The sequence below is a fragment of the Pinus tabuliformis genome, chromosome Q (assembly GCF_031772625.1).
Source record: "Pinus tabuliformis cultivar Carrire ecotype Pingquan chromosome Q, CPIR1, whole genome shotgun sequence".
NCBI lineage: Eukaryota > Viridiplantae > Streptophyta > Pinopsida > Pinales > Pinaceae > Pinus > Pinus tabuliformis.
The window spans coordinates 564,146,644-564,167,357 of record NC_142296.1 but is presented as its reverse complement, the minus strand read 5'-3'; the positions used below and the strand labels follow the sequence as shown (position 1 = coordinate 564,167,357).

General features: G+C 38.9%; 1 protein-coding gene across 1 annotated transcript; it reads left to right on the top strand.

The window, feature by feature from the left end:
• The first annotated feature begins 18,108 nt into the window (after positions 1-18,108).
• LOC149220691 (uncharacterized) lies at positions 18,109-19,724 on the top strand. Its single transcript, XM_089387168.1, has 2 exons — positions 18,109-19,440; positions 19,575-19,724. The coding sequence occupies exons 1-2, from the start codon at positions 18,109-18,111 to the stop codon at positions 19,722-19,724; spliced, it is 1,482 nt and encodes a 493-aa protein (XP_089243294.1).
• The last annotated feature ends 990 nt before the right edge of the window (positions 19,725-20,714 follow it).

The window sequence follows — 20,714 nt, the reverse complement described above, 5'->3', positions numbered from 1 at the left end:
TAGTATATTTTCTTGGAATGACTCTTAAGATACAAAACATTTTATAAAACATAAAAATTAATGGAAAGCATGATAAGTTTGTGCCTATTCCAGCCCCAGGTTGGTTGGGTTTGATTCCTAGTTGTGAATGATCTGTGGCAGTTACATGAGTTAAAACTTGCCCACACGGATCAAATGCCTGAAAAATACCTCGTTTCTTCAGACCCATGAAGGTTCCAGACTACAAAATAGATTGTTGGTGTGTCGTTACAATTGAGATTGCAACGACTGACATAATATATCCATTGACACTACCGCTTTGTATTGGAGTAGATACTGCCCTCTAGTGATTATTTCAATAACTTGCACTTATATCAACTCTGATAACATGATTATTGTTCAAAAGGGTGTGGAAGGATTTCCAGATGACTAGAAAAACTTGCTAAGTATAGTTACAAGTGGTGTTCTACGTACAGGACATGCAATTGTCTAATGTCGGTTTATGTACAACCTTATCAATCTGTGTGGCAACTGGAGATTATCCCATCGGCAGAAATATGGCAACTGATATATCCGAAAATATTAAAGAAAACGAAACAAAAAACAAAAAAAAGGTGGAATATGATATGACAGAGTAGGCTGATTGAGTCCATAGGAATGATGGACAACAAAATGGTGAAATGGGAGTTTTCTTAACCCTAATCTTATTCGTACAAGTGCTTATATATATTATATACATGATTATGAAGAAGCCATTTTGACTAACAGAGGTTTGTCAGGAGTCATTCTTCTGGAAGAATGATGGAGACACATGGTACAACAAAGAGAAGACATGCAGGAGGAGCAAGTGCTCTGGACTCTTGTTGCCTGTTGTGCATGAGGTGGAGTTAGAACAAAGTTTCAAAGTCTTGTATTGAGGTATCAACCTCTGGATACTCTTATTCTTTGTATGTACGTACATGTGTCATACATGTGTAAATGTGTATATGTTGTACCATGTCATAAGGTGGGTTTGAACTTTGTGCTCTGCGAATGTGGCATCATGTTTTGTGTACGTGATTTGGCGCCACACGTATATAATTACATGTTTGTTGCTTGACTGGGCCCGTAAACTATATATTTTTTCTGGGTAGAGGCGGGATAGCCTCTAGATTCCCAATATTTCTATCAACAGAACACTACCTAGGTTGGTAGCGACGACCACCTGGTTGGGTAGTGCCCATAGTCGCAAATGGGCTTTGAGGGTGGAGATATAAATCTCTAGATTCCCTTGAGGGTGGAGGTGCCAACCTCTGGATTCCCTTATTGTCGATTTCAGGGTGGAGACATAAGTTTTTGGATCCCCTTATTATTGATTTCAAGGTCGAGACATAAGTCTCTACATTCCCTTGAGGGTGGAGGTGTCAACCTCTGGATTCCCTTATTGTTGATATCAGGGTGGAGACATAAGTCTCTGGATTCCCTTAAGGGTGGATGTGTTGACTTCTGGATTCCCTCATTGCTATTTTGAAGATGGAGGTGTCAACCTCTGGATTCCCTTGTCGCTGATTTAGACGACTGATGCGGGGTGGAGGTGAAAGCCTCTCGATTCCCTTGTTTTGGAAAAGGGTGGATGTAAACAACAACTAGCTTTACCACTGGCATTGGGTCTTAAGATGGCGCTAGTAAATATGGTGTTGCTACTTATTCCTCTATATACAATGCTATTGGTCTTGTTAGTGGTGTTGGATTTCCTACAATGACTTAATTGTATATGGCTACCGGTCCAGAGAAGGAGTAGGGCGTCATATCTTATTGCCTCCCATCCTCCCGGGATTGAAGCACAACTAGATCTTCTCCCGAGGGCCTATCGAGGGTTAGGCTAGCCTATCTTCTATCAGAGCTCTTACTTGAAGCTGCCTACTATCTGACTTGAAGCTTCTTACTACATTCCTACCTGAACTATCCATCAGAGTATCCATCGGTCTTACCGGATGGTAACCTACCTTTTTGTTCTTTGGGCTTGCCTACTTGCCTAATGACAGTTCTCTAGGCTTGCTTGCATAACTCACTTTCTCTATCATAGCTGAGTGCATCTAACGTTCTTTCCCAATCAATACACCCAGCTTGTTAAAATAGCCATCCTATTCAGCCAAACTGCAATATGAAGAGGGGAGGCATACAGTTAGTTCACAAAGTAGGGAAACAGAGGGTGTAGGGACTAATCCAATAACACAGGAGGGTAGAGACGCCTAAATTGGACACCTTCATGGTGAGTAATGGACAGCTTGAACTGTTCACCTTTAGGTGATCCCGAGCAAACGCTTAATTCGCTATAGCCCTATCCAAATTAAGCCTTGTCGGCAAGAAATCTTAATGAATGAAGGGTTTGACCCCACTGGCCTTCATTGAACACCTTCTATTTTTCGATCTCGTTCCCGCCCTACTAGAACATCCATCCGTTGGAACTCAATCTCAATCTCGCCCATCCTCTAAATAGTTGAGGGCTAGAACTCCCTTCCTTAGAGATGGGCTACCTTCCAAACAATCCAATGAGGAGGTGTGGGTAGGACGAGGTTGAATGCCCAAACAATCAATGAGGGGTGTGGACCAACATACCTAGTCGGAGTGGAATACAATATCCACAGCCAACCGTGGGTGAAGGACAATAACTTTCTTTCCAGCCGGAACTCCCCAACTTTCTTACAATAGGACGGGGCAGAACTCTTCCTTCATTGTCGGACCTCCATTCGTCCCATCCTTTCTTTAGCTTGTGCCAATTGAGCCTTCCTTGTTATCGTGTATATAATATGGCCCTACTATTTCGGAATGAAAGTTGGCGGTTGAGTCAGGACTCCGAACCTAAGGGAAGGGAAGGCTTGCACTTGACCTCCCATCCATTTTCTTTGATCTTTACTGGTCGGGTTGGCTTAACTATTGTGTCTCTTGGCTGGCCTAACTGTTTTGTCTCTTGGCTCGCCTTCCCTTAACTAATCCAACTTTTGAAGGAAGGAAGGACTACCAGCCGGGTAAACAAAATTCCTTCCTTCCAAACCTTCCTTATAGCCAGCCAGAATAGCTAGTTTCTTTAGCTCTTGAATTTTGCTCCTCCTACCCTAGCTAGTCGTTCCACCCAACTATGACGGATAGCCAAATAGGCGTTCCTATCTATGGGTCGTTCCTCGTGCCCCGCATATGACTGGAAGAGCCCAATCAACCTAACCTCCCACAAGGGTTTGGGTCTTAATCCTCCCATACTACTCCTATTGGGGGGCCTCAGCATAATGAAGCTTGTCCTCCCATCGACTAATAGCTTGTTTTCACTGGCCAATATTCTCGGAGTAAAGCGTTCGTTAGTAAGCTGATTTTATTAATCTGTCTGTAGATAAAAAAGCTCGATCAAACCCCAAATGAGCAATCCACTCACTTCTCTTTTTAGACCACTTACTTTCGGTTGTGTTGCTTGAAGCACTCTTCACGGAACCTATATTCTTCTATTGCTCTTGTGGGCTTATCTTTATGTCATAAAATAGGTTATTTGGTCCTATATTCTTTTTGGCTCAATAAAGACCCTTTCTGTCTAGTATAGTTTTGATGTCGGGATCATTGTTTTCGCATAATAGATCTTGATCTTGCATTGATGGGAGTACAAGCATAGTCGTCTATTGCAGCTACACTTGCTTTAGCGGGCACTGTTGCCGACATTTCATTCGTCTACATCTGGGAAATGCGCTTCCAAGGGCGAAAGGTCATAGGGAGATACCGTCCATTATCTATAATCCCTAATTGGGCATATTCGAGCTTAGCTAGTTGACTTGAAATACTTAGGGAACTGGAGACATTGGAGGAAGTAGCGCGGGTGGTCGAACCATAAAATGATTGAGATCCAGCAAGCGAAGGAAAAAAGGTAGAATGAGTTCTTCGCCGAGTTATAGATAGTCGAATCTCGCTACTCTTGCTAAGGTTTGTTTACCTTCATCTTCGAACAGTAGGGGTAATGCGCGTGATCAGACTAGCTATGAGATGAAATGTTAGTGCCTTCCAAAGCCCAAAAACAAATGTCAAGCAAGTGTTTGACCTTTCTTATTCGTAGATAACTTCTTTTCTTATTATTGGCTGGTCGGCTTAACCCTCGCCACTTTACAACTGGTACATCACACATGTTATCTTCCTTGTTTGGTTTCATTGAGTTCTTGAATCTGTTATATAAGAGTTTTTATCTATGTCTGAAACAAAGCCAACTCTGGAGATGTACTAGATGCTATGATATGGTTATTCCCAGGATACCCCACCATAGATTCTATTCTCGTGTCTTGTTCCAATGCTTCTCTTAGAGTTGTAATCCTTTGCTGCATTAGAGGTATTCACTAAAACACGAAAAGCAAAAAAAAATAGCCAAAAGACCATATATTGCCATGTATCATTCCTCCTTACACTCTCACTGTAATTAATTGGCACGCACGGACTGAATATAGCAGGCAGGGACCATAATTACTAGCACATACGTTGCTAAAGCCTCAATAAAATGCATCCAGGACCAGCAACTATCGGGGCCAGCAAATGCAAAGACAAAGGAAATTGACTTTGATCCAATAGCAAAGGCGGCTAGAGCACAGGTATATGAGGTAGCACAGGAAAGCCTGCAGTGACCAACCAAGAAAACAAAACTGGCATACTCAACATCGATTCCAAATTATATTCTCTAAAATATACCAAGCACAAAAAAATACCCAATACATAATATACGGTTATGTATCATTTCTCAGACAAAAGGCTCCTCAACTCCATGGGCTCCAATTGTTGTTGTTTTTCCCTAGACATTCTAACTCCATTGACATTTGAACATCAGAATCCTCAAATTCCTCTTTCAAACCCTTCTCCAATAGGACGTCCCACAACATTTTCAATATAAAGCTTTCTACAGAGTACCAGACCGACCTTAACCCAACCTCCTTAAATTCCCATTGCTTCGGACCGACCTTAACCCAATCTCCTTAAATTCCCATTGCTTCAGACCACGTCCTCTAATCTCCTGCTTCGACAGCAAATTCGAGGGTGCTTCGACAACAGTGTCCTGCAAGAAAGCCACAAAATAACATATGGTAAGAGTCGCCGAATAACAAATGTCTTAAATTGACAATGCTTCAAACGGTGTCCTCTAATCTCCTACTTCGACAGCAAAGTATTGTGCACACTGAGGTGCTTCGACACGAGGCCCCTGACAGGATAGCCAGAGAATAACATATGGTAAGAGCCGAGGCTCCTAACAAGATAGCCACAGAATAACATATGGTACGAGCCGCCGAATAACAAAAGTCTTAAATCAAATCCACAAAACAGACCACTCCCTAGCTAAGCAACCCACTCCAATTCATCCCACGCCCTTCAACTCGCGAACAACCCACCTCATCCCACGCTCTCCCAGAATTTCTCGGAATCTCTGCTTCTATTTTTAAATCCACGACGCGCGCTCTGTCGCCATTCTCTGGAGTCGGGATCACATTTAAAACTTCTTTCAACTTCACAAAAATAATTCTATTAAAACGTTATTAATATTTTTTAAATTTAAGGAAAACGATTGATAACTAACCATGTACACGTCATCATAATGAAAACGATGGGTAACTAACCAATGTACACGTCAGCTCATAACATTGGTGCTCCAGCGTTTACATTTTTGAAGAATATTCCAAGTATTTTTTGAGTTATTATTGATCATTTTTATTTTTAATTACGCCGAAGGCTTTTATTTAAGAGCGGGGGCTATGAGAATATTTCCTCGTCTGTCGAAAGCCAATGGAAAAATACCACATATAAAAATAAATAATTTATATAAAATTACCAGGTTTTCACTGCAAAACACTATTCAAATGCTTTACGACCTCCAAAGTCATCAGTCTAATTGGTCAACCCTGGAGCTCAATTTGCCGACGAAATGTTTTTATGTTTCATAGATATTTAAAAGTTGATTATCTTTTATGTCATTATCTTTTATTTTAATAATTTTACCGCATTTGTTTAAAGAAAACAATTTAAAGTCAATGCAATTTCTTTGATTATATGTGGATGGGTGAAAAGATAACTTTATAGTCAAGTAGGTAAAATGAGCAAGGTAAAATGTAGGCAATCACGTAGGGAAGATCGGCAAGGTATGTATTGTTTTGTTTTTTAGTGATTGAGTTATTTAAACCAAAAAAACATTTTAATTATAAATTTATTATAAATGACTTAAAAAAAAGAAGTTTAACATGAAAGCATTGCATCGAATATCAGAGCTCAAAATGTAATATACAAAACGGACGTGTTACTAGTGGTATCAGAGCTCTTGGGTTCAACACTCGGACCTAATGGGCTCTATTGCGAACTGAGTATGATTGCATTACTAGTCGAGGGAGAACACTGAACACCATACACTGATGTCAACAACTACCTTCCACCAGTCACATGCCTCCTTAAGTATGACTTAATATTCTAATGGAGAGTTCATGATGGAAGTTCTCTTGTTGTCTATTGTAACTCGTTCTAGGTATTCCCTTGCTTAAGCTCTGAGGATATATACAGCTGACTGTGGCTTGTTATAAATCCTGTCCTAGTGTTTCCCTGCATAAGTACTGTAGAGATCCTTAGTGATTTCATGCTATTGTATAGAACCTCTCCATGCATAAGTATTGTAGAGATCCCTACTGATTTCATGCTATTGTATAGAACCTCATTAAGGGTTCTGCAATGGTTAGTTGCTTTGTTGTCACTAGTAATCTTTTTCTCTCCTTAGTAGGTGAGTCTATTAAGGAGTGTGCATCTACCGGAGGGTAGAGAAGCTCATACCAAGTTAGTGACATTTAACCTCCTTCCATGAATAGCAAGAAAAATTCAAAGACTATGTAAATTTTACCATTGCAAATTGCATTGCCATCTTGCACAGTCGTAGCAGAGTGACAAAACCCACGTAGGATTTAACAAATATAATATTTTGGACAATTAATTTATGAAATACTGTTGCAAACTGATGGTATGTAAATCCAACACCCTTTTCATCTTATATTCATATCAGGTATGTTGTTAAGTGTGCAAATAGCTTTCAACCTTGGATAGAGTATAATGTTATGAGTAAACATAACATGGGGCTTATTAAATTGTCACAAAATTATTCATGATTGGCATGTAATCAAGCAACCTAGGTGGTGCAACCCTCATTCTTACGAGGCAGGAAGCACTGTCACCATAGCGGGTTACTCTGTGAATTGCGAAATTATGCTTTGAATGGGCTTTATGGCTGATGAAACTGTGTTCTGGATAAGTTGACCCATTCACGTCAATGGTGCATGCTATAGATTAGAACTAACTCTGTGGATAATCATTGAAAGTCAGACTCCGTCACATCCTGACCTCAAAACGTTGCTACAGCTGTGTGCATCAACCACATGATAAAAAGTTGAATAGTTGAATTGGCAAAGCCCATGCATAGGATCATCACATAATTCTTTGTTATATTTTCTGCTTGTGGAAACAAGGGATAGACATAAACTCATGGCGCTTCAACTTCCATATTAATGAAGCCTCAAAATTACTCTTGAACTCCCCCTCGAGGTGATCAACCCAACTCCTTGAGATATCTGAGGAATTGTCATCTAGGACATAGTGTGTACATCACCACACCTGTAGATAGATTAGATTCAAATCGCCCTAGGGTTGGGACTCACCTACACAACACATCAATTCCTAGGTTGGGCAAGTAGCTTGGTTTCTAGGATTATACAACTAGTTTTTGGTAACTTTGGCCACCCTCACAAGCACATTATTTCCTAATGCATCGACCCTCCAATTATTCAAGACTCCAATGACGAACTTGCAACTCGGTTGCAAACTGTAATCTCTACTGCCTTATACTTTAGCGCAGGAAAGAGATGCCACATGTTGCTTCTTAGACATGAAACAATAGTTGTAGTGATGTTTAAAACATATGTTATGGTGGACTTCCTATCATCTGTTGAACATATTCAATTTGAATCAATATCACTTGTAAATAGGAAATCCTCCCCCTTGTCATAGATGATTACCCTTTAGATACCTTAAAATTTTCCTAGCTTCCATTCAACATTTGGTCCTGGAAGCTGTCATAAAGTTGCACTTGGAAATGTTGCTTCTTGCATAGCTCAAAGAGTCAAATCCAACCTATTGGCTCTTATAGTTAGATCAAGATGCACAGTAGCTATTTGTACACTAATTTCAGCTCAACCTCCATAGGTATTTGCAAACAACCATCCTAGAATATCTCCAATAAAGTATTGACATGCTCGGTTTTTAACTCAAATGCACTTCCATTAGTTTGTGAAAATTCTACAGTTGTGACCTCAGTAATGAAGGTGGCTTAAATCAGTTATGTCAAAAACTAAGAACAAATCACATTTTACCTTTTGAGCTATGTGGACCTCACTGCATATGATGATTATGTTATTAACATAAACCACTATAATCAACAAATCACCGTCCATGCTTCTACATAAAGATTTAGATCAAAAGGATTTCTTTTGACTCTGGATGCTATAAGAATTTTGTCAATTTTTGTATACTAGGTTCTTGGAGCTTGTTTCAACCTCAAAAGGATTTTTATCAATATATTCAATAGATACTCCTTATATACAGTATAGAACCCTTGGGGCTGTTATGTTTTTGTTTCCAGATCACCCAAATTTTCGAATCAAAGAAGGTTGCATATTTGCCACCATTCAAATTGGGACCAACTTTTTTGTTAATTCACCTATGCCTACTAAGCAAAGCCTTTTGCACTAACTTGCATATGCAGATACAATATCTGAATTAAAATATGTTATTTTTCTAGAAAAAATAGGACATATACAACTAGTACAGAGTCAAGTTGTTTATCTTTTGATCTAATACTTAGATATTGGGAGTGCTCTCCCTTTTAAGTTTTACAGAAACTGGGAAGTACTAAATTTTAGATAAAAGGCTGTAGCAGAGGTTTTAACAACATATATTACAAAAATTGCTAGTTGTAGATTTCAAACAGAAATGCTTGCTCTTTGCCATCTTCATGCATATAGTTAGTCTATAGGAAGAATATCCCAATTATTTTTACTAGTATATTTTCTTGGAATGACTCTTAACATACAAAACATTTTATAAAACATAAAATTAATGAAAGGCATGATAAGTTTGTGCATATTCCAGCCCCAGGTTGGTTGGGTTCGGTTCCTAGTTGCGAATGATCTGTGGCAATTACTCATGAGTTAAAACTTGCCCACACGGATCTAATGCCTGAAAAATACCACGTTTCTTCAGGCCCATGAAGGTTCCAGACTACAAAATAGATTGTTGGTGTGTCGTTATGATTGAGATTGCAATGATTGGCATAATATCTCCATTGACACTACTGCTTTGTATTGGAGTAGATACTGCCCTCTAGTGATTATTTCAATAACTTGCACTTATATCAACTCTGATAACATGATTATTGTTCAAAAGGGTGTGGAAGGATTTCCATATGACTAGAAGAAGTTGCCAAGTATAGTTGCAAGTGATGTTCTACGTACAGGACATGCAATTGCCTAATATCGGTTTATGTACAACCTTGTCAATCTGTGTGGCAACTGGTGATTATCGTATTGGCAGATATAGGGCAACAGGTATATCCGAAACAATTAACCAAAAAAAAAGAATGGAATATGATATGACAGAATAGGCTAATTGAGTCCATAGGAATGATGGACAACAAAATGGTGAAATGAGAGTTTTCTTAACCCTAATCTTATTCGTACATGTGCTTATATATTATATACATGATTATGAAGAAACCATTTTGACAAACAGAGGTTTGTCAGGAGTCATTCTTGTGGAAGAATGATGGAGACACATGGTACAACGAAGACAAGACATGCAGGAGGAGCAAGTGCTCTGGATTCCTGTTGCCTGTTGTGCATGAGGTGGAGTTTGAACAAAGTTTCAAAGTCTTGTATTGAGGTATCAACCTCTGGATACTCTTATTCTTTGTATGTACGTACAAGTGTCATACATGTGTAAATGTGTATAGGTTGTACCATGTCATAAGGTGTGTTTGAACTTTGTGCTCTGCAAATGTGGCATCATGTTTTGTGTATGTGGTTTGGCGCCACATGTATATGTATACATGTTTGTTACTTGACTAGGCCTGTAAACTATATATTGTTTCTGGGTAGAGGCGGGATAGCCTCTAGATCCCCAATATTTCTGTCAACAGAACACTATCTAGGTTGGTAGCGACGACCATCTGGTTGGGTAGTGCCCATAGTAGCAAATGGGCTTTGAAGGTGGAGATATAAGTCTCTGGATTCCCTTGAGGGTGCAGGTGCCAACCTCTGGATTCCCTTATTGTCGATTTCAGGGTGGAGACATAAGTCTTAGGATTCCCTTATTGTTGATTTCAGGGTGGAGACATAAGTCTCTACATTCCCTTGAGGGTGGAGGTGTCAACCTTTGGATTCCCTTATTGTTGATATTAGGGTGGAGACATAAGTCTCTGGATTCCGTCAAGGGTGGAGGTGTTGACCTCTGGATTCCCTCGTTGCTAATTTGAAGATGGAGGTGTCAACCTCTGGATTCCCTTATTGTTGATTCGGATGACCGATCTGAGGTGGAGGTGAAAGCCTCTAGATTCCCTTGTTTTAGAAGAGGGTGGAGGTAAACAACAACTAGCTTTACTACTAGCATTGGGTCTTAAAATGGTGCTGGTAAATATGATGTAGCTGCTTATTCCTCTATATACAATGCTATTAGTGTTGTTAGTGGTGTTGGGTTTCCTAAAATGACTGAACTGTATATGGCTATCGGTCCAGAGAAGGAGTGGGTGTCATATCTTATTGCCTCCCATCCTCCCGAGATTGAAGCACAACTAGATCTTCTCCCGGGGGCCTATCGGGGGTTAGGCTAGGCTAACTTCTATTGGAGCTCTTACTTGAAGTTGCCTACTATCTGAATTGAACTTGCCTACTACATTCCTACCTGAACTATCCATCAAAGTATCCATCGGTCTTACCAGATGGTAACCTACCTTTTTGTTCTCTGGGCTTGCTTATTTGCCTAACATTAGTTCTCTGGGCTTGCTTACATAACTCACTTTCCCTCCCCTGGCTGGGTGCATCTAACATTCTTTCCCAATCAATACATCCAGCTTGTTAAAATAGCCATCCTATCCAGCCAAACTACAATATGAAGAGGGGAGGCATACAGTTAGTTCACACGGTAGGGAAACAGAGGGTAGGGACTAATCCAATAACACAGGAGGGTAGGGACACCTAAATTGGACACCTTCATGGTGAGTAATGGACAGCCTGAATTGTTCACCTTCAGGGTGATCCCGAGCAAACGCTTAATTCGCTATAGCCATATTTTAATTAATCCTTGTCGGCAAGAAGTCTTAATGAAGGAAGGGTTGGACCCCACTGACCTTCATTGAATACCTTCTATTTTTCAATCTCGTTCCCGCCCTACTAGAACATCCATCCGTTGGAACTCAATCTCGATTTCACCCATCCTCTAAATAGTTGAGGGCTAGAACTCCCTTCCTTGGAGACAGGCTAGCTTCCAAACAATCCAATGAGGAGGTGTGGGTAGGACGAGGGCGAATGCCCAAACAATCGATCAGGGATGTGGGCCAGCATAGCTAGTCGGATTGGAATACAATATCCACAGCCAACCATGGGTGAAGGACAATAACTTTCTTTCCGGCCGGAACTCCCCGACTTTCTTAGAATAGGACGAGGAAGAACTCTTCCTTCATCACTGGACCTCCATTCGGGCCATCCTTTCTTTAGCCTGTGCCAGTTGAGCCTTCCTTTCTATCACGTATATAATTTGGCCCTATTATTTCGAAAGGAAAGTTGGCAGTTGAGTCGGGACTCCGAACCTGAGGGAAGGGAAGGCTTGCACCCGACCTCCCATCCATTTTCTTTGATCTTTACTAGTCGAGCTGGCCTACCTGTTTTGTCTCTTGGCTCTCCTTCCCTTGACCAATCCAACTTTTGAAGGAAGGAAGGACTACCAGCCAGGTAAACAAAATTCCTTCCTTCTAAACCTTCCTTAGAGCCAGCCAAAATAGCTAGTTTGTTTAGCTCTTGAATTTTTCTCCTCCCACCCTAGCTAGTCGTTCCACCCAACTATGTCGGATAGCCGAATAGGCGTTCCTATCTGTGGGTCGTTCCCCATGCCCCGCATATTATTGGAAGACCCCAATCAGCCTAACCTCCCACAGGGGGTTGGGTCTTAATCCTCCAATCCTACTCCTAGCGAGGGGCCTCAAGCATAATGAAGCTTGTCCTCCCATCGACTAATAGCTTGGCCAATCTTCTCGAAGTAAAGCCTTCCTTAGTAAGTTGATTTTATTAAAGCCTTCCTTAGTAAGCTGATTTTATTAATCCGTCTGTAGATAAAAAAATCTTGATCAAACCCCAAATGAGCAATCCACTTACTTCTCTTTTTAGACCACTTACTTCCGGTTGTGCTGCTTGAAGCACTCTTCACGTAACCTATACTCTTCTATTGTTCTTGCGGGCTTATCTTTATGTCATAAAATAGGTTATTTGGTCCTAAGCTCGTTTTGGCTTGATAAAGACCCTTTCTGTCTAGTATAGTTTTGATGTCGGGATCATTGTTTTCGCGTAATAGATCCTGATCCTACATTTGATGGGAGTATGAGCACAGTCGGCTATTATGGCTACACTTGCTTTAGCAGGCGCTGTTGCCGGCATTTCATTGGTCTACATTTGGGAAATGTGCTTCCAAGGGCAAAAGGTCATGGGGAGATACTATCCATTATCTATAATCCCCAATTGGGCATATTCGAGCTTAACTAGCGGACTTGAAAGACTTAGCGAACTAGAGACATTGGAGGAAGTAGCGCAGGTGGTTGGACCATGAAATGATCGAGATCATGGCAAGCGAAGGAAAAAAGGTAGAATGAGTTCTTTGCGGAGTTATAGATAGTTGAATCCTGCTACTCATTCTAAGGTTCGTTTTCCTTCATCTCCAAATAGTAGGGGTAATGCTCATGATCAGCCTAGCTATGAGATGAAATGTTAGTGAAAAAAGGTAGAATGAGTTCTTTGCGGAGTTATAGATAGTCAAATCCCGCTACTCATGCTAAGGTTTGTTTTCCTTCATCTCCGAACAGTAGGGGTAGAGATGAAATGTTAGTGCCTTCCGAAGCCCAAAAACAAATATCAGGCAAGTGTTTGACCTTTCTTATTCATAGATAACTTCTTTTCTTATTATTGGGCGGCCGGCTTAACCCCCTCCACTTTACAACTTGTACATCACACATGTTGTCTTCCTGGTTTGGTTTTATTGAGTTCTTGAATCTGTTCTATAAGAGTTTTTATCTATGTCTAAAACTAAGCCTACTTTGGAGATGCACCAAATGCTATGATATGGTTATTCCCAGGATACCCCACCATCGATTCTTTTCTCGTGTCTTGTTCCAATGCTTCTCTTCGAGTTGTAATCCTTTGCTGCATTAGAGGTATTCACTAAAACAAAGAGCAAAAAAAAATACCCAACACACCATATACTGCCATGCATTAGAGGTATTCACTAAAACACAGAGCAAAAAAAAAATACCCAATACACCATATACTGCCATGCATTAGAGGTATTCACTAAAACACAGAGAAAAAATAAATACCCAATACACCATATACTGCCATCCATTAGAGGTATTCACTAAAACATAGCAAAAAAAATTACCCAATACACCATATACTGCCATGCATTAGAGGTATTCACTAAAACACAGAGCAAAAAAAAATACCCAATACACCATATACCCTAGTTACCAGAAACGGGACGATGTCCGCCGTTTCTGGCAGAAACCTTCGGAGAAACCCAACCATACTAGAAACGTCGTCTGCAACGGCCGTTTTCATTTTCACTGGCAAGAAACAGTTTCCCGCGAAACGAAACAGTTTCTTCTCGCCGTTTCCGGATAGACTTGCAGTTAAATTTATTTTTTCGGACTCGGGTTAAATTTAATTTTTTCAAACCGTGGGTTAAATCGAGTTTAATTAGCAATTGATTGTTAGTTTTCTGGAAGTTACACATACAGAGGGTTAAGTCCAGTTTAATTCGCAGTTGACTGTTAGTCTGCTGCAGTGGACTGTTAGTTTTCTGGAAATTAAACATAAGCACTCCAGGGTATTGTGAGCGAGCAGCTGAAGAAAGAACTAGCTGTATTTTTGAGAGAACGCAGGGTATTGTGAGAGCGCTGCCAAAGAAAAACACCAGTTGCCATTAAATTTTAGTTCTAGACTCCAGTTGAATAGCATTATTATTATGTCTCAGAAATTTTTATTTATTTAGACAGTAGTTATATTTTTTTTAACTGGGTAGTGATCCATGCAAACCAGTGGTTTTTCCTAGTTGTGCAGTTGCTCATGTTTTTTCAAGGATTTAAGCAGAAGAGGAGAGCAAACCCATCACTACTCAGATGCAAGCAAGGCACAGATCAGAGCCAAGCAACTTCACGCCCCCATCGAGTTATCTTCAACAGCATTGTCAATTCTATTGTCAAAAGGTACTGCCTACAAACTTCAATCTCTGGTTTTTTTTTATGAATGCTCATTCCAGACCACATAATTCTCTCAAGATTTGGGTAGGTGAGGTTCGCTGGGATCAACTGTTCATATCGTAATGCGCTATACCTGTGTTCAGTCCTGTAATATCCTCTTTTAGCCTAATTTAATGAAACCTCTGTTCTATCAATGCATGTATATGTACTCCGTTAAAATGATTCTGACTGCTGTGAGATTTTCTGTAACTCATACCACTTCAGTGATATTTTAATCATACCTTCCATAGCAAAGATCAGGAACACTTCTATCGTACCTTCCATAGCAAAGATTACTGGCATTTTCATCATCGAGGATTTGGTTTGTAACCAAGGGAAAGCACTAGTACTATCATGACAATCTGGAACAACACTTTCGAAAAAATATACAGTTAAATACTCCTTGTTGTAAGTTTGGTTCTATAACGGTGGTAAATCAGTAAGCCAGTTGTTGCTGAGGCCCAGGCTTCTAATTTTGATTCTATCATACTGTGTAGAATATCCTCATAATATGAGTATTTGTCTTTCTTATAGTTAGAAATAGTACTGAAATTTTGACCATTGTTGCCAAAATATAGACAACATTGCAATATTTCATCAGTTTTCGAAGCCAACATAATATCGCCATGAAAAAGTCGCAATTTTTCAAATTTTGAATAATCCCTAAATTTTGAAAATATCAGTGTAATATATCAGGGGAAATGGAAAATATCCATTAAGTCAAGAAATTTTTAGTTTTTTTGGATTGTTTTTCTCACTTTGAAGTTTGAAGAGGGAAGCCAGGGATTGAGAAAGACATAGCTGTACTCACTATTATATTATTTCATGAAAAGGATATATAAGATAATTTTATTAATGTCTTAAATTTCCATAAAGATAAGTCAAAGGGATTGAAGAAGTGTACAATCATTATGAATAAAATATGGGAGTGCAACTGTATAATCGTTATGAATAAAATATGGGATTTGGTTTGTAACCAAGGGAAAACGCTGATACTATCATGACAATATGGAACAACACTTTAGAAAAATATACAGTTAAATGCTCCTTCTTGTAAGTTTGGTTCTATAATAGTGGTAAATCAGTAAGCCAGTTGTTGCTGAGGCCCAGGCTTCTAATTTTGATTCTATCCTACTGTGTAGAATATCCTCATAATATGAGTATTGGTCTTTCTTATAGTTAGAAATAGTACTGAAATTTTGACCATTGTGGCCAAAATATAGACAACATTACAATATTTCATGAGTTTTCTAAGCCAACATAATATCGCCATAAAAAAGTCACAAATTTGCCTGGCTTCAATGGCTATTGTTTTATTATAGGCATCCTCTAGCGTTCAGATTGTGAACAGCCCTAGTTCCCTCTCAATTGTTGTGCTGAGCCTGTTGATATATTTAAGTACAACTTGTTGTTCATCTTTACAATTTTTCAACTTTATGTTTGCTGATAAAAGTGATCAATATAGTCTGACACTTGTTGTCTTGTTTGCAACTTTACTGCTCCGGGAAGTACCGCATTATCTTGATATTCCTCTCATATCCCACAGGGAAAAATTCAAAACTCTTATCAGTTGTTTAAGCTATTCCATTACAAGTCCCTTTACAGCTTGGCGAGCCAACTTGGCAAGTTCTGTATCAAGGTCCATTATAAATGGCATGATTTCAATGTTTGCTTACACTTTAAATCGATTTTTCACAATTGGAGTGAATGGTGGTTGAACTTTTAACACCAGATCTGATTTATTTTACCGTCAATTTTTTTATACCTAGAAAATAATTTCTTCACAAATGCATTCTGAAATTGTAAAAACAAATACGCTGGTGTTTTCAACTTTTAAACAGTATAAATTTGCTCTGGAAAATTTGCTCAGAAAATCAGTCACAAATAGCCATAAAAAAATCACAGTAAATTTGCCCCAACAAATTCTCCTTCATTAATTTTCTCAGGAAAATTCAGGGCTCCTCTCACAGGGAAAATGGCCCTTGGAAATACACAGAAAAATAGCAAAATTTGAACCTGGAAATTTCCAGATGTGGAAGAATATAGGGCAAGTGAAGTTAATGAGATTCTTCTAGCATGATAACTACTTGTGAGGTATTTTAGTTTTTCTTCTTAGCACAATCTTCACTCAGCTAGACCTTTTGCTTCATTGTCCCCTTCCATTCTCCTACCACCTGGCAACTCTGGTATAATGGGATTTTTTTTCCAGCAAACATAATGGTGGCTTCTTGTCCAGACCATCAATCTACCCCACAAGACTTCATTTATGGTTCTGTAATGTGCTCTGATACTGAATGTGATCCATAAACAAAGTGATTCCTAGTTTTGGGTGTCTGAATGAATCTCTACACAAATTTGACTCTCAACCAACAGAGTTTGACAGAGTTGTATGTGGTAAAACGAAAACACTGCAAAAATATATTATTAAAGTATCAAATGCAGGGTATAGAGCTTGAGCTTGAGTTTCGTTGCCAAATTTGAACCTTCTGAAAGGGACATCCGGAGATATGAGGAAGCAATCCTAATTCTAGATGCACCTTTCTAATTTCCTCGAATTGTCTAAAATGGGTCCCTCTAGAGGTGAACTAGGCACTGGCTGACTATCGAAGTTCCCTTGAACAAGCGGTTGGTCCAGCTATATGATCCTAGAGGGGTCGCCAGAGCAAGGGACTAGCATCTATGGATCTAGGAGGTAATTGGATGGGCCAGGGACCCCTTTCTCTGGAGCTAGTCCCTCCGATGCTCGAAGTAAGGTGATTTAGATGTTTGAAAATTTGAAAAAAGATAAATAATTTTATTTTGTTTAAGTTTTCCAAAATTTTCTTTGATTTTCTCTTCAAATTTTTAGTTAATTATATTTTTCTAATTAGGTGTCAATTTTTTAATTTTATTTTCTGTAACTAATTTTCAAATATAAATTGTGCAGATTAAAATTGGTTGCGGAGGAGAATCATTTATTTTTTATTCCACTCATTTCTCATTGCAATGGAAGAAAGTTCATCAATGTCACAAAGTAGACCACCCCTTTCCCAACAGAAATCTTCCATAGAGGCATCCAAAAAAATCCAAAGCAAAGAATATCAAGAAGCAAAAAAAGCCTTTGAGGCAAGGTTATGGGCAGCTGTGAAATGCACTCAATCTTATAGCGGAGGATCAAGTGGATCATCTAGTTCAAAGGTTTGGTTGTGCCCTTATTGTAAAAAACAAAAATCGGGGAATGTAGGAAGAGTTCGATGGCATTTACTTGGAATGGGGAAAAAAGAACAATCAGCTTTATGTGACAGTGTACCTAAAACAGAAAAAGCTTCTCTAATTAAGCAATTTAATGAACTTGAAAAGCTTAGACATATTGTTGAAGGTTTAGTTCAAGCTAACAACAATCCTAGTGGATTGACAATTGGTGGTCCACACTCTTGTTCTCAACATCAAGTTTATGTTTCTCACCTTCAAAACTTATGGGATGTAAAAGGGAGGGGAAATCTCGATGCATCCATTGGACGATTTTTTTCACAAATGGCATATCTTTTAATGTTTGTAGGTCTCCTTATTGGAAAGAAATGGTAAGGGATCTAGTTAACAATGCTCCTAAAGGTTACAAGCCTCCTAGTTATGAAAAGATGAGGACAACCGTGTTATCTGAAGAGAGGGCTCGGGTTGAAGCTAGACTTCAAGACATTAAAGATAGTTGGAAGGAATCTGGGGTCTCCATTGTCTCAGATGGTTGGACAGATGTTAACCATCGTCCCCTTATCAATATTTTGGTTTCTAGCCCAAAAGGAGTTATGTTTTTAAAATCCTATGATACTACAGGAAAGACAAAAGATGGTCCATATCTAACAGGTCTCCTCAAAGAGGCAATAAAGGAGGTTGGTAGAGAAAATGTGGTCCAAATTGTTACAGATAGTGCCTCAAACAATATCCTTGCTAGTGGGTTGATTGAGGATGAATATCCAACAATTTTTTGGACTCCTTGCTCTGTGCACTGCTTGAATTTTCTCCTGAAAGATATTAATAACATTGCATGGGTTGATAAAACTATAACTGAAGCAAAGATGCTACAACACTTTATTATTAATCATGCAGCATCCATAGCAATTTATAGGAAATATGCAAAGCTTCAGCGTGTTCGATGTGTCGAGACTAGATTTGCATCTGCTTTCATTATGCTTCAACGCCTTATTAAAATGCATCAATCTTTGAGAGAGATGGTGGTATCAATGGATTGGCAAAGGTGGAAGGGTTCTCATACTGGGGATGGCCTAAAAGTTGAGGACATTATTATTGGTCTTTCTTCAGAGAATTTTTGGAGGAGAGTGGAGGATATTGTCACCCTTATTACACCTATTGTTTCCACCCTTCGCATATTTGATAGTGATCAACCATGCTTAGGGGATGTCTTTGAGAGCATGGATCAAATGACAGAGAAGATTCATGACATAATGGAAGATGAAAATTCTAGGATTGACAAAGACACCAGAAATGAAGTGTGGGAACTTAGTCTGATTCATGACATAATGGAAGATGAAAATTCTAGGATTGACAAAGACACCAGAAATGAAGTGTGGGAACTTAGTCTGACAAGGTGGAAAATGCTTCATAGCCCTCTTCATTCAATTGCATTTTTACTCAATCCTAAATGGTTTCATAAGAAACCATCGTCAGATGTAGAGGTTATGCAAAACTGGAACACTTTTATAAGTAGGTGTTACGATCGTCAGGATCGCACTGCTTTACGGTTTGAGTTAGGAAAGTATTTGAGATTAAAAAACCACTTTACAAATGAAGATTGTGCATACAACAAACAACAACTTGGACCCATCGACTTCTGGATACAATATGGTACAGGGACCCCATTGCTTCATCGTTTGGCTATCCGTTTGCTTTCACAGGTATTCTTAATAACAAATACCTTTAATGTATTGATTTATTGTTTAAACAATTAATTCTAAAGCTCATTTTGGATTATTTATCTTATAAGATTTCAATTGACTATGACTAACATAATTTTAATTTTATTTTACAGGTGACTAGTTCCTTTGCATGTGAAAGAAATTGGAGTGAATATGCTTTCATCCATTCAACGAAGATGAATGGCCTAGGCACAGAAATGGCACAAGATTTGGTGTTTGTACACTCAAATCTACGTTTGTTATCTCGACAACAACTAGAATAACAACTAGAATACAAAACTAGACCCACGAGAATGTGGGATTATGGTGGTTCACAAGATGACGAAAATGATGAGCTTCCACTTGAGGTGCTACAAGACAATGCTAAAGACATGCTTGATGAGACCATGAAGTCTATTGACCAAAATAATTCTTTTGGAATTGGCTCAAGCTCAACAACTATTCCAGAAAATGAGCTTCAAAATCTAGATTATTAGATTTACTTGCATTTTGATATGAATTGTTGCAAGTGACTTTAGAAATACATATATATTCAAAAGAACAAATTTAATTATTTATATTTCAAATCTCTTACACTTATCAATGTTTGCTATTTTCTTGGAATTAATGATGGCTAAATTTTTGGATCTACAAAAGTATCACTTTTTTCTTAAAACTAAATTAGTATTTACAATTGTTCTTTTACAATTTCATGCGCAAAAACATTGCAGGTTTATGATTAATGCTTTGTTTATATTGTTCACCTTACTATGGTGTTTTTCTCTCTCCTCGTTTCTTATATGCGAAACCTCCAAACTTCGTTTCTCGTACCGTTCTCATTTCCCGTTCCGTTTCTCGTTTCTGGTAACATAGCCATATACTGCCATGTATCATTCCTCCTTACACTCTCACTGTAATTAATTGGTCACGCACGGACTGAATATAGCAGGCAGGGGCCATTCTTACTAGCACATACGTTGCTAAAGCCTACAGTGACCAATAACTGCATCGAGGACCAGCAACTGTCAGGACCAGCATCTGCAGAGACAAATGAAATCGACTTTGATCCAATAGCAAAGGCGGCAAGAGGACGGGCATAGGAGGTAGCATAGGCAAGCCTGCAGTGACCAACCAAGAAAACAAAACCGGCATTCTCAACATTCATTCCAAATAATATTCTCTAAAATATACCAAGCACAAAAAATACCCCATACATAATAACAATCGTTTTTATGAAGCCCAAAAAGGTTTTAAATGTGATCCGACTCCAGAGA

What these genes read in the sequence shown, in the direction of transcription:
- LOC149220691 (XM_089387168.1), top strand. Translation starts at nt 18,109, where the DNA reads ATGGTAAGGGATCTAGTTAACAATGCTCCTAAAGGTTACAAGCCTCCT. An exon ending in CTATCCGTTTGCTTTCACAG is followed by an intron (nt 19,441 to 19,574) that starts GTATTCTTAATA and finishes TTTATTTTACAG; the next exon opens with GTGACTAGTTCCTTTGCATG.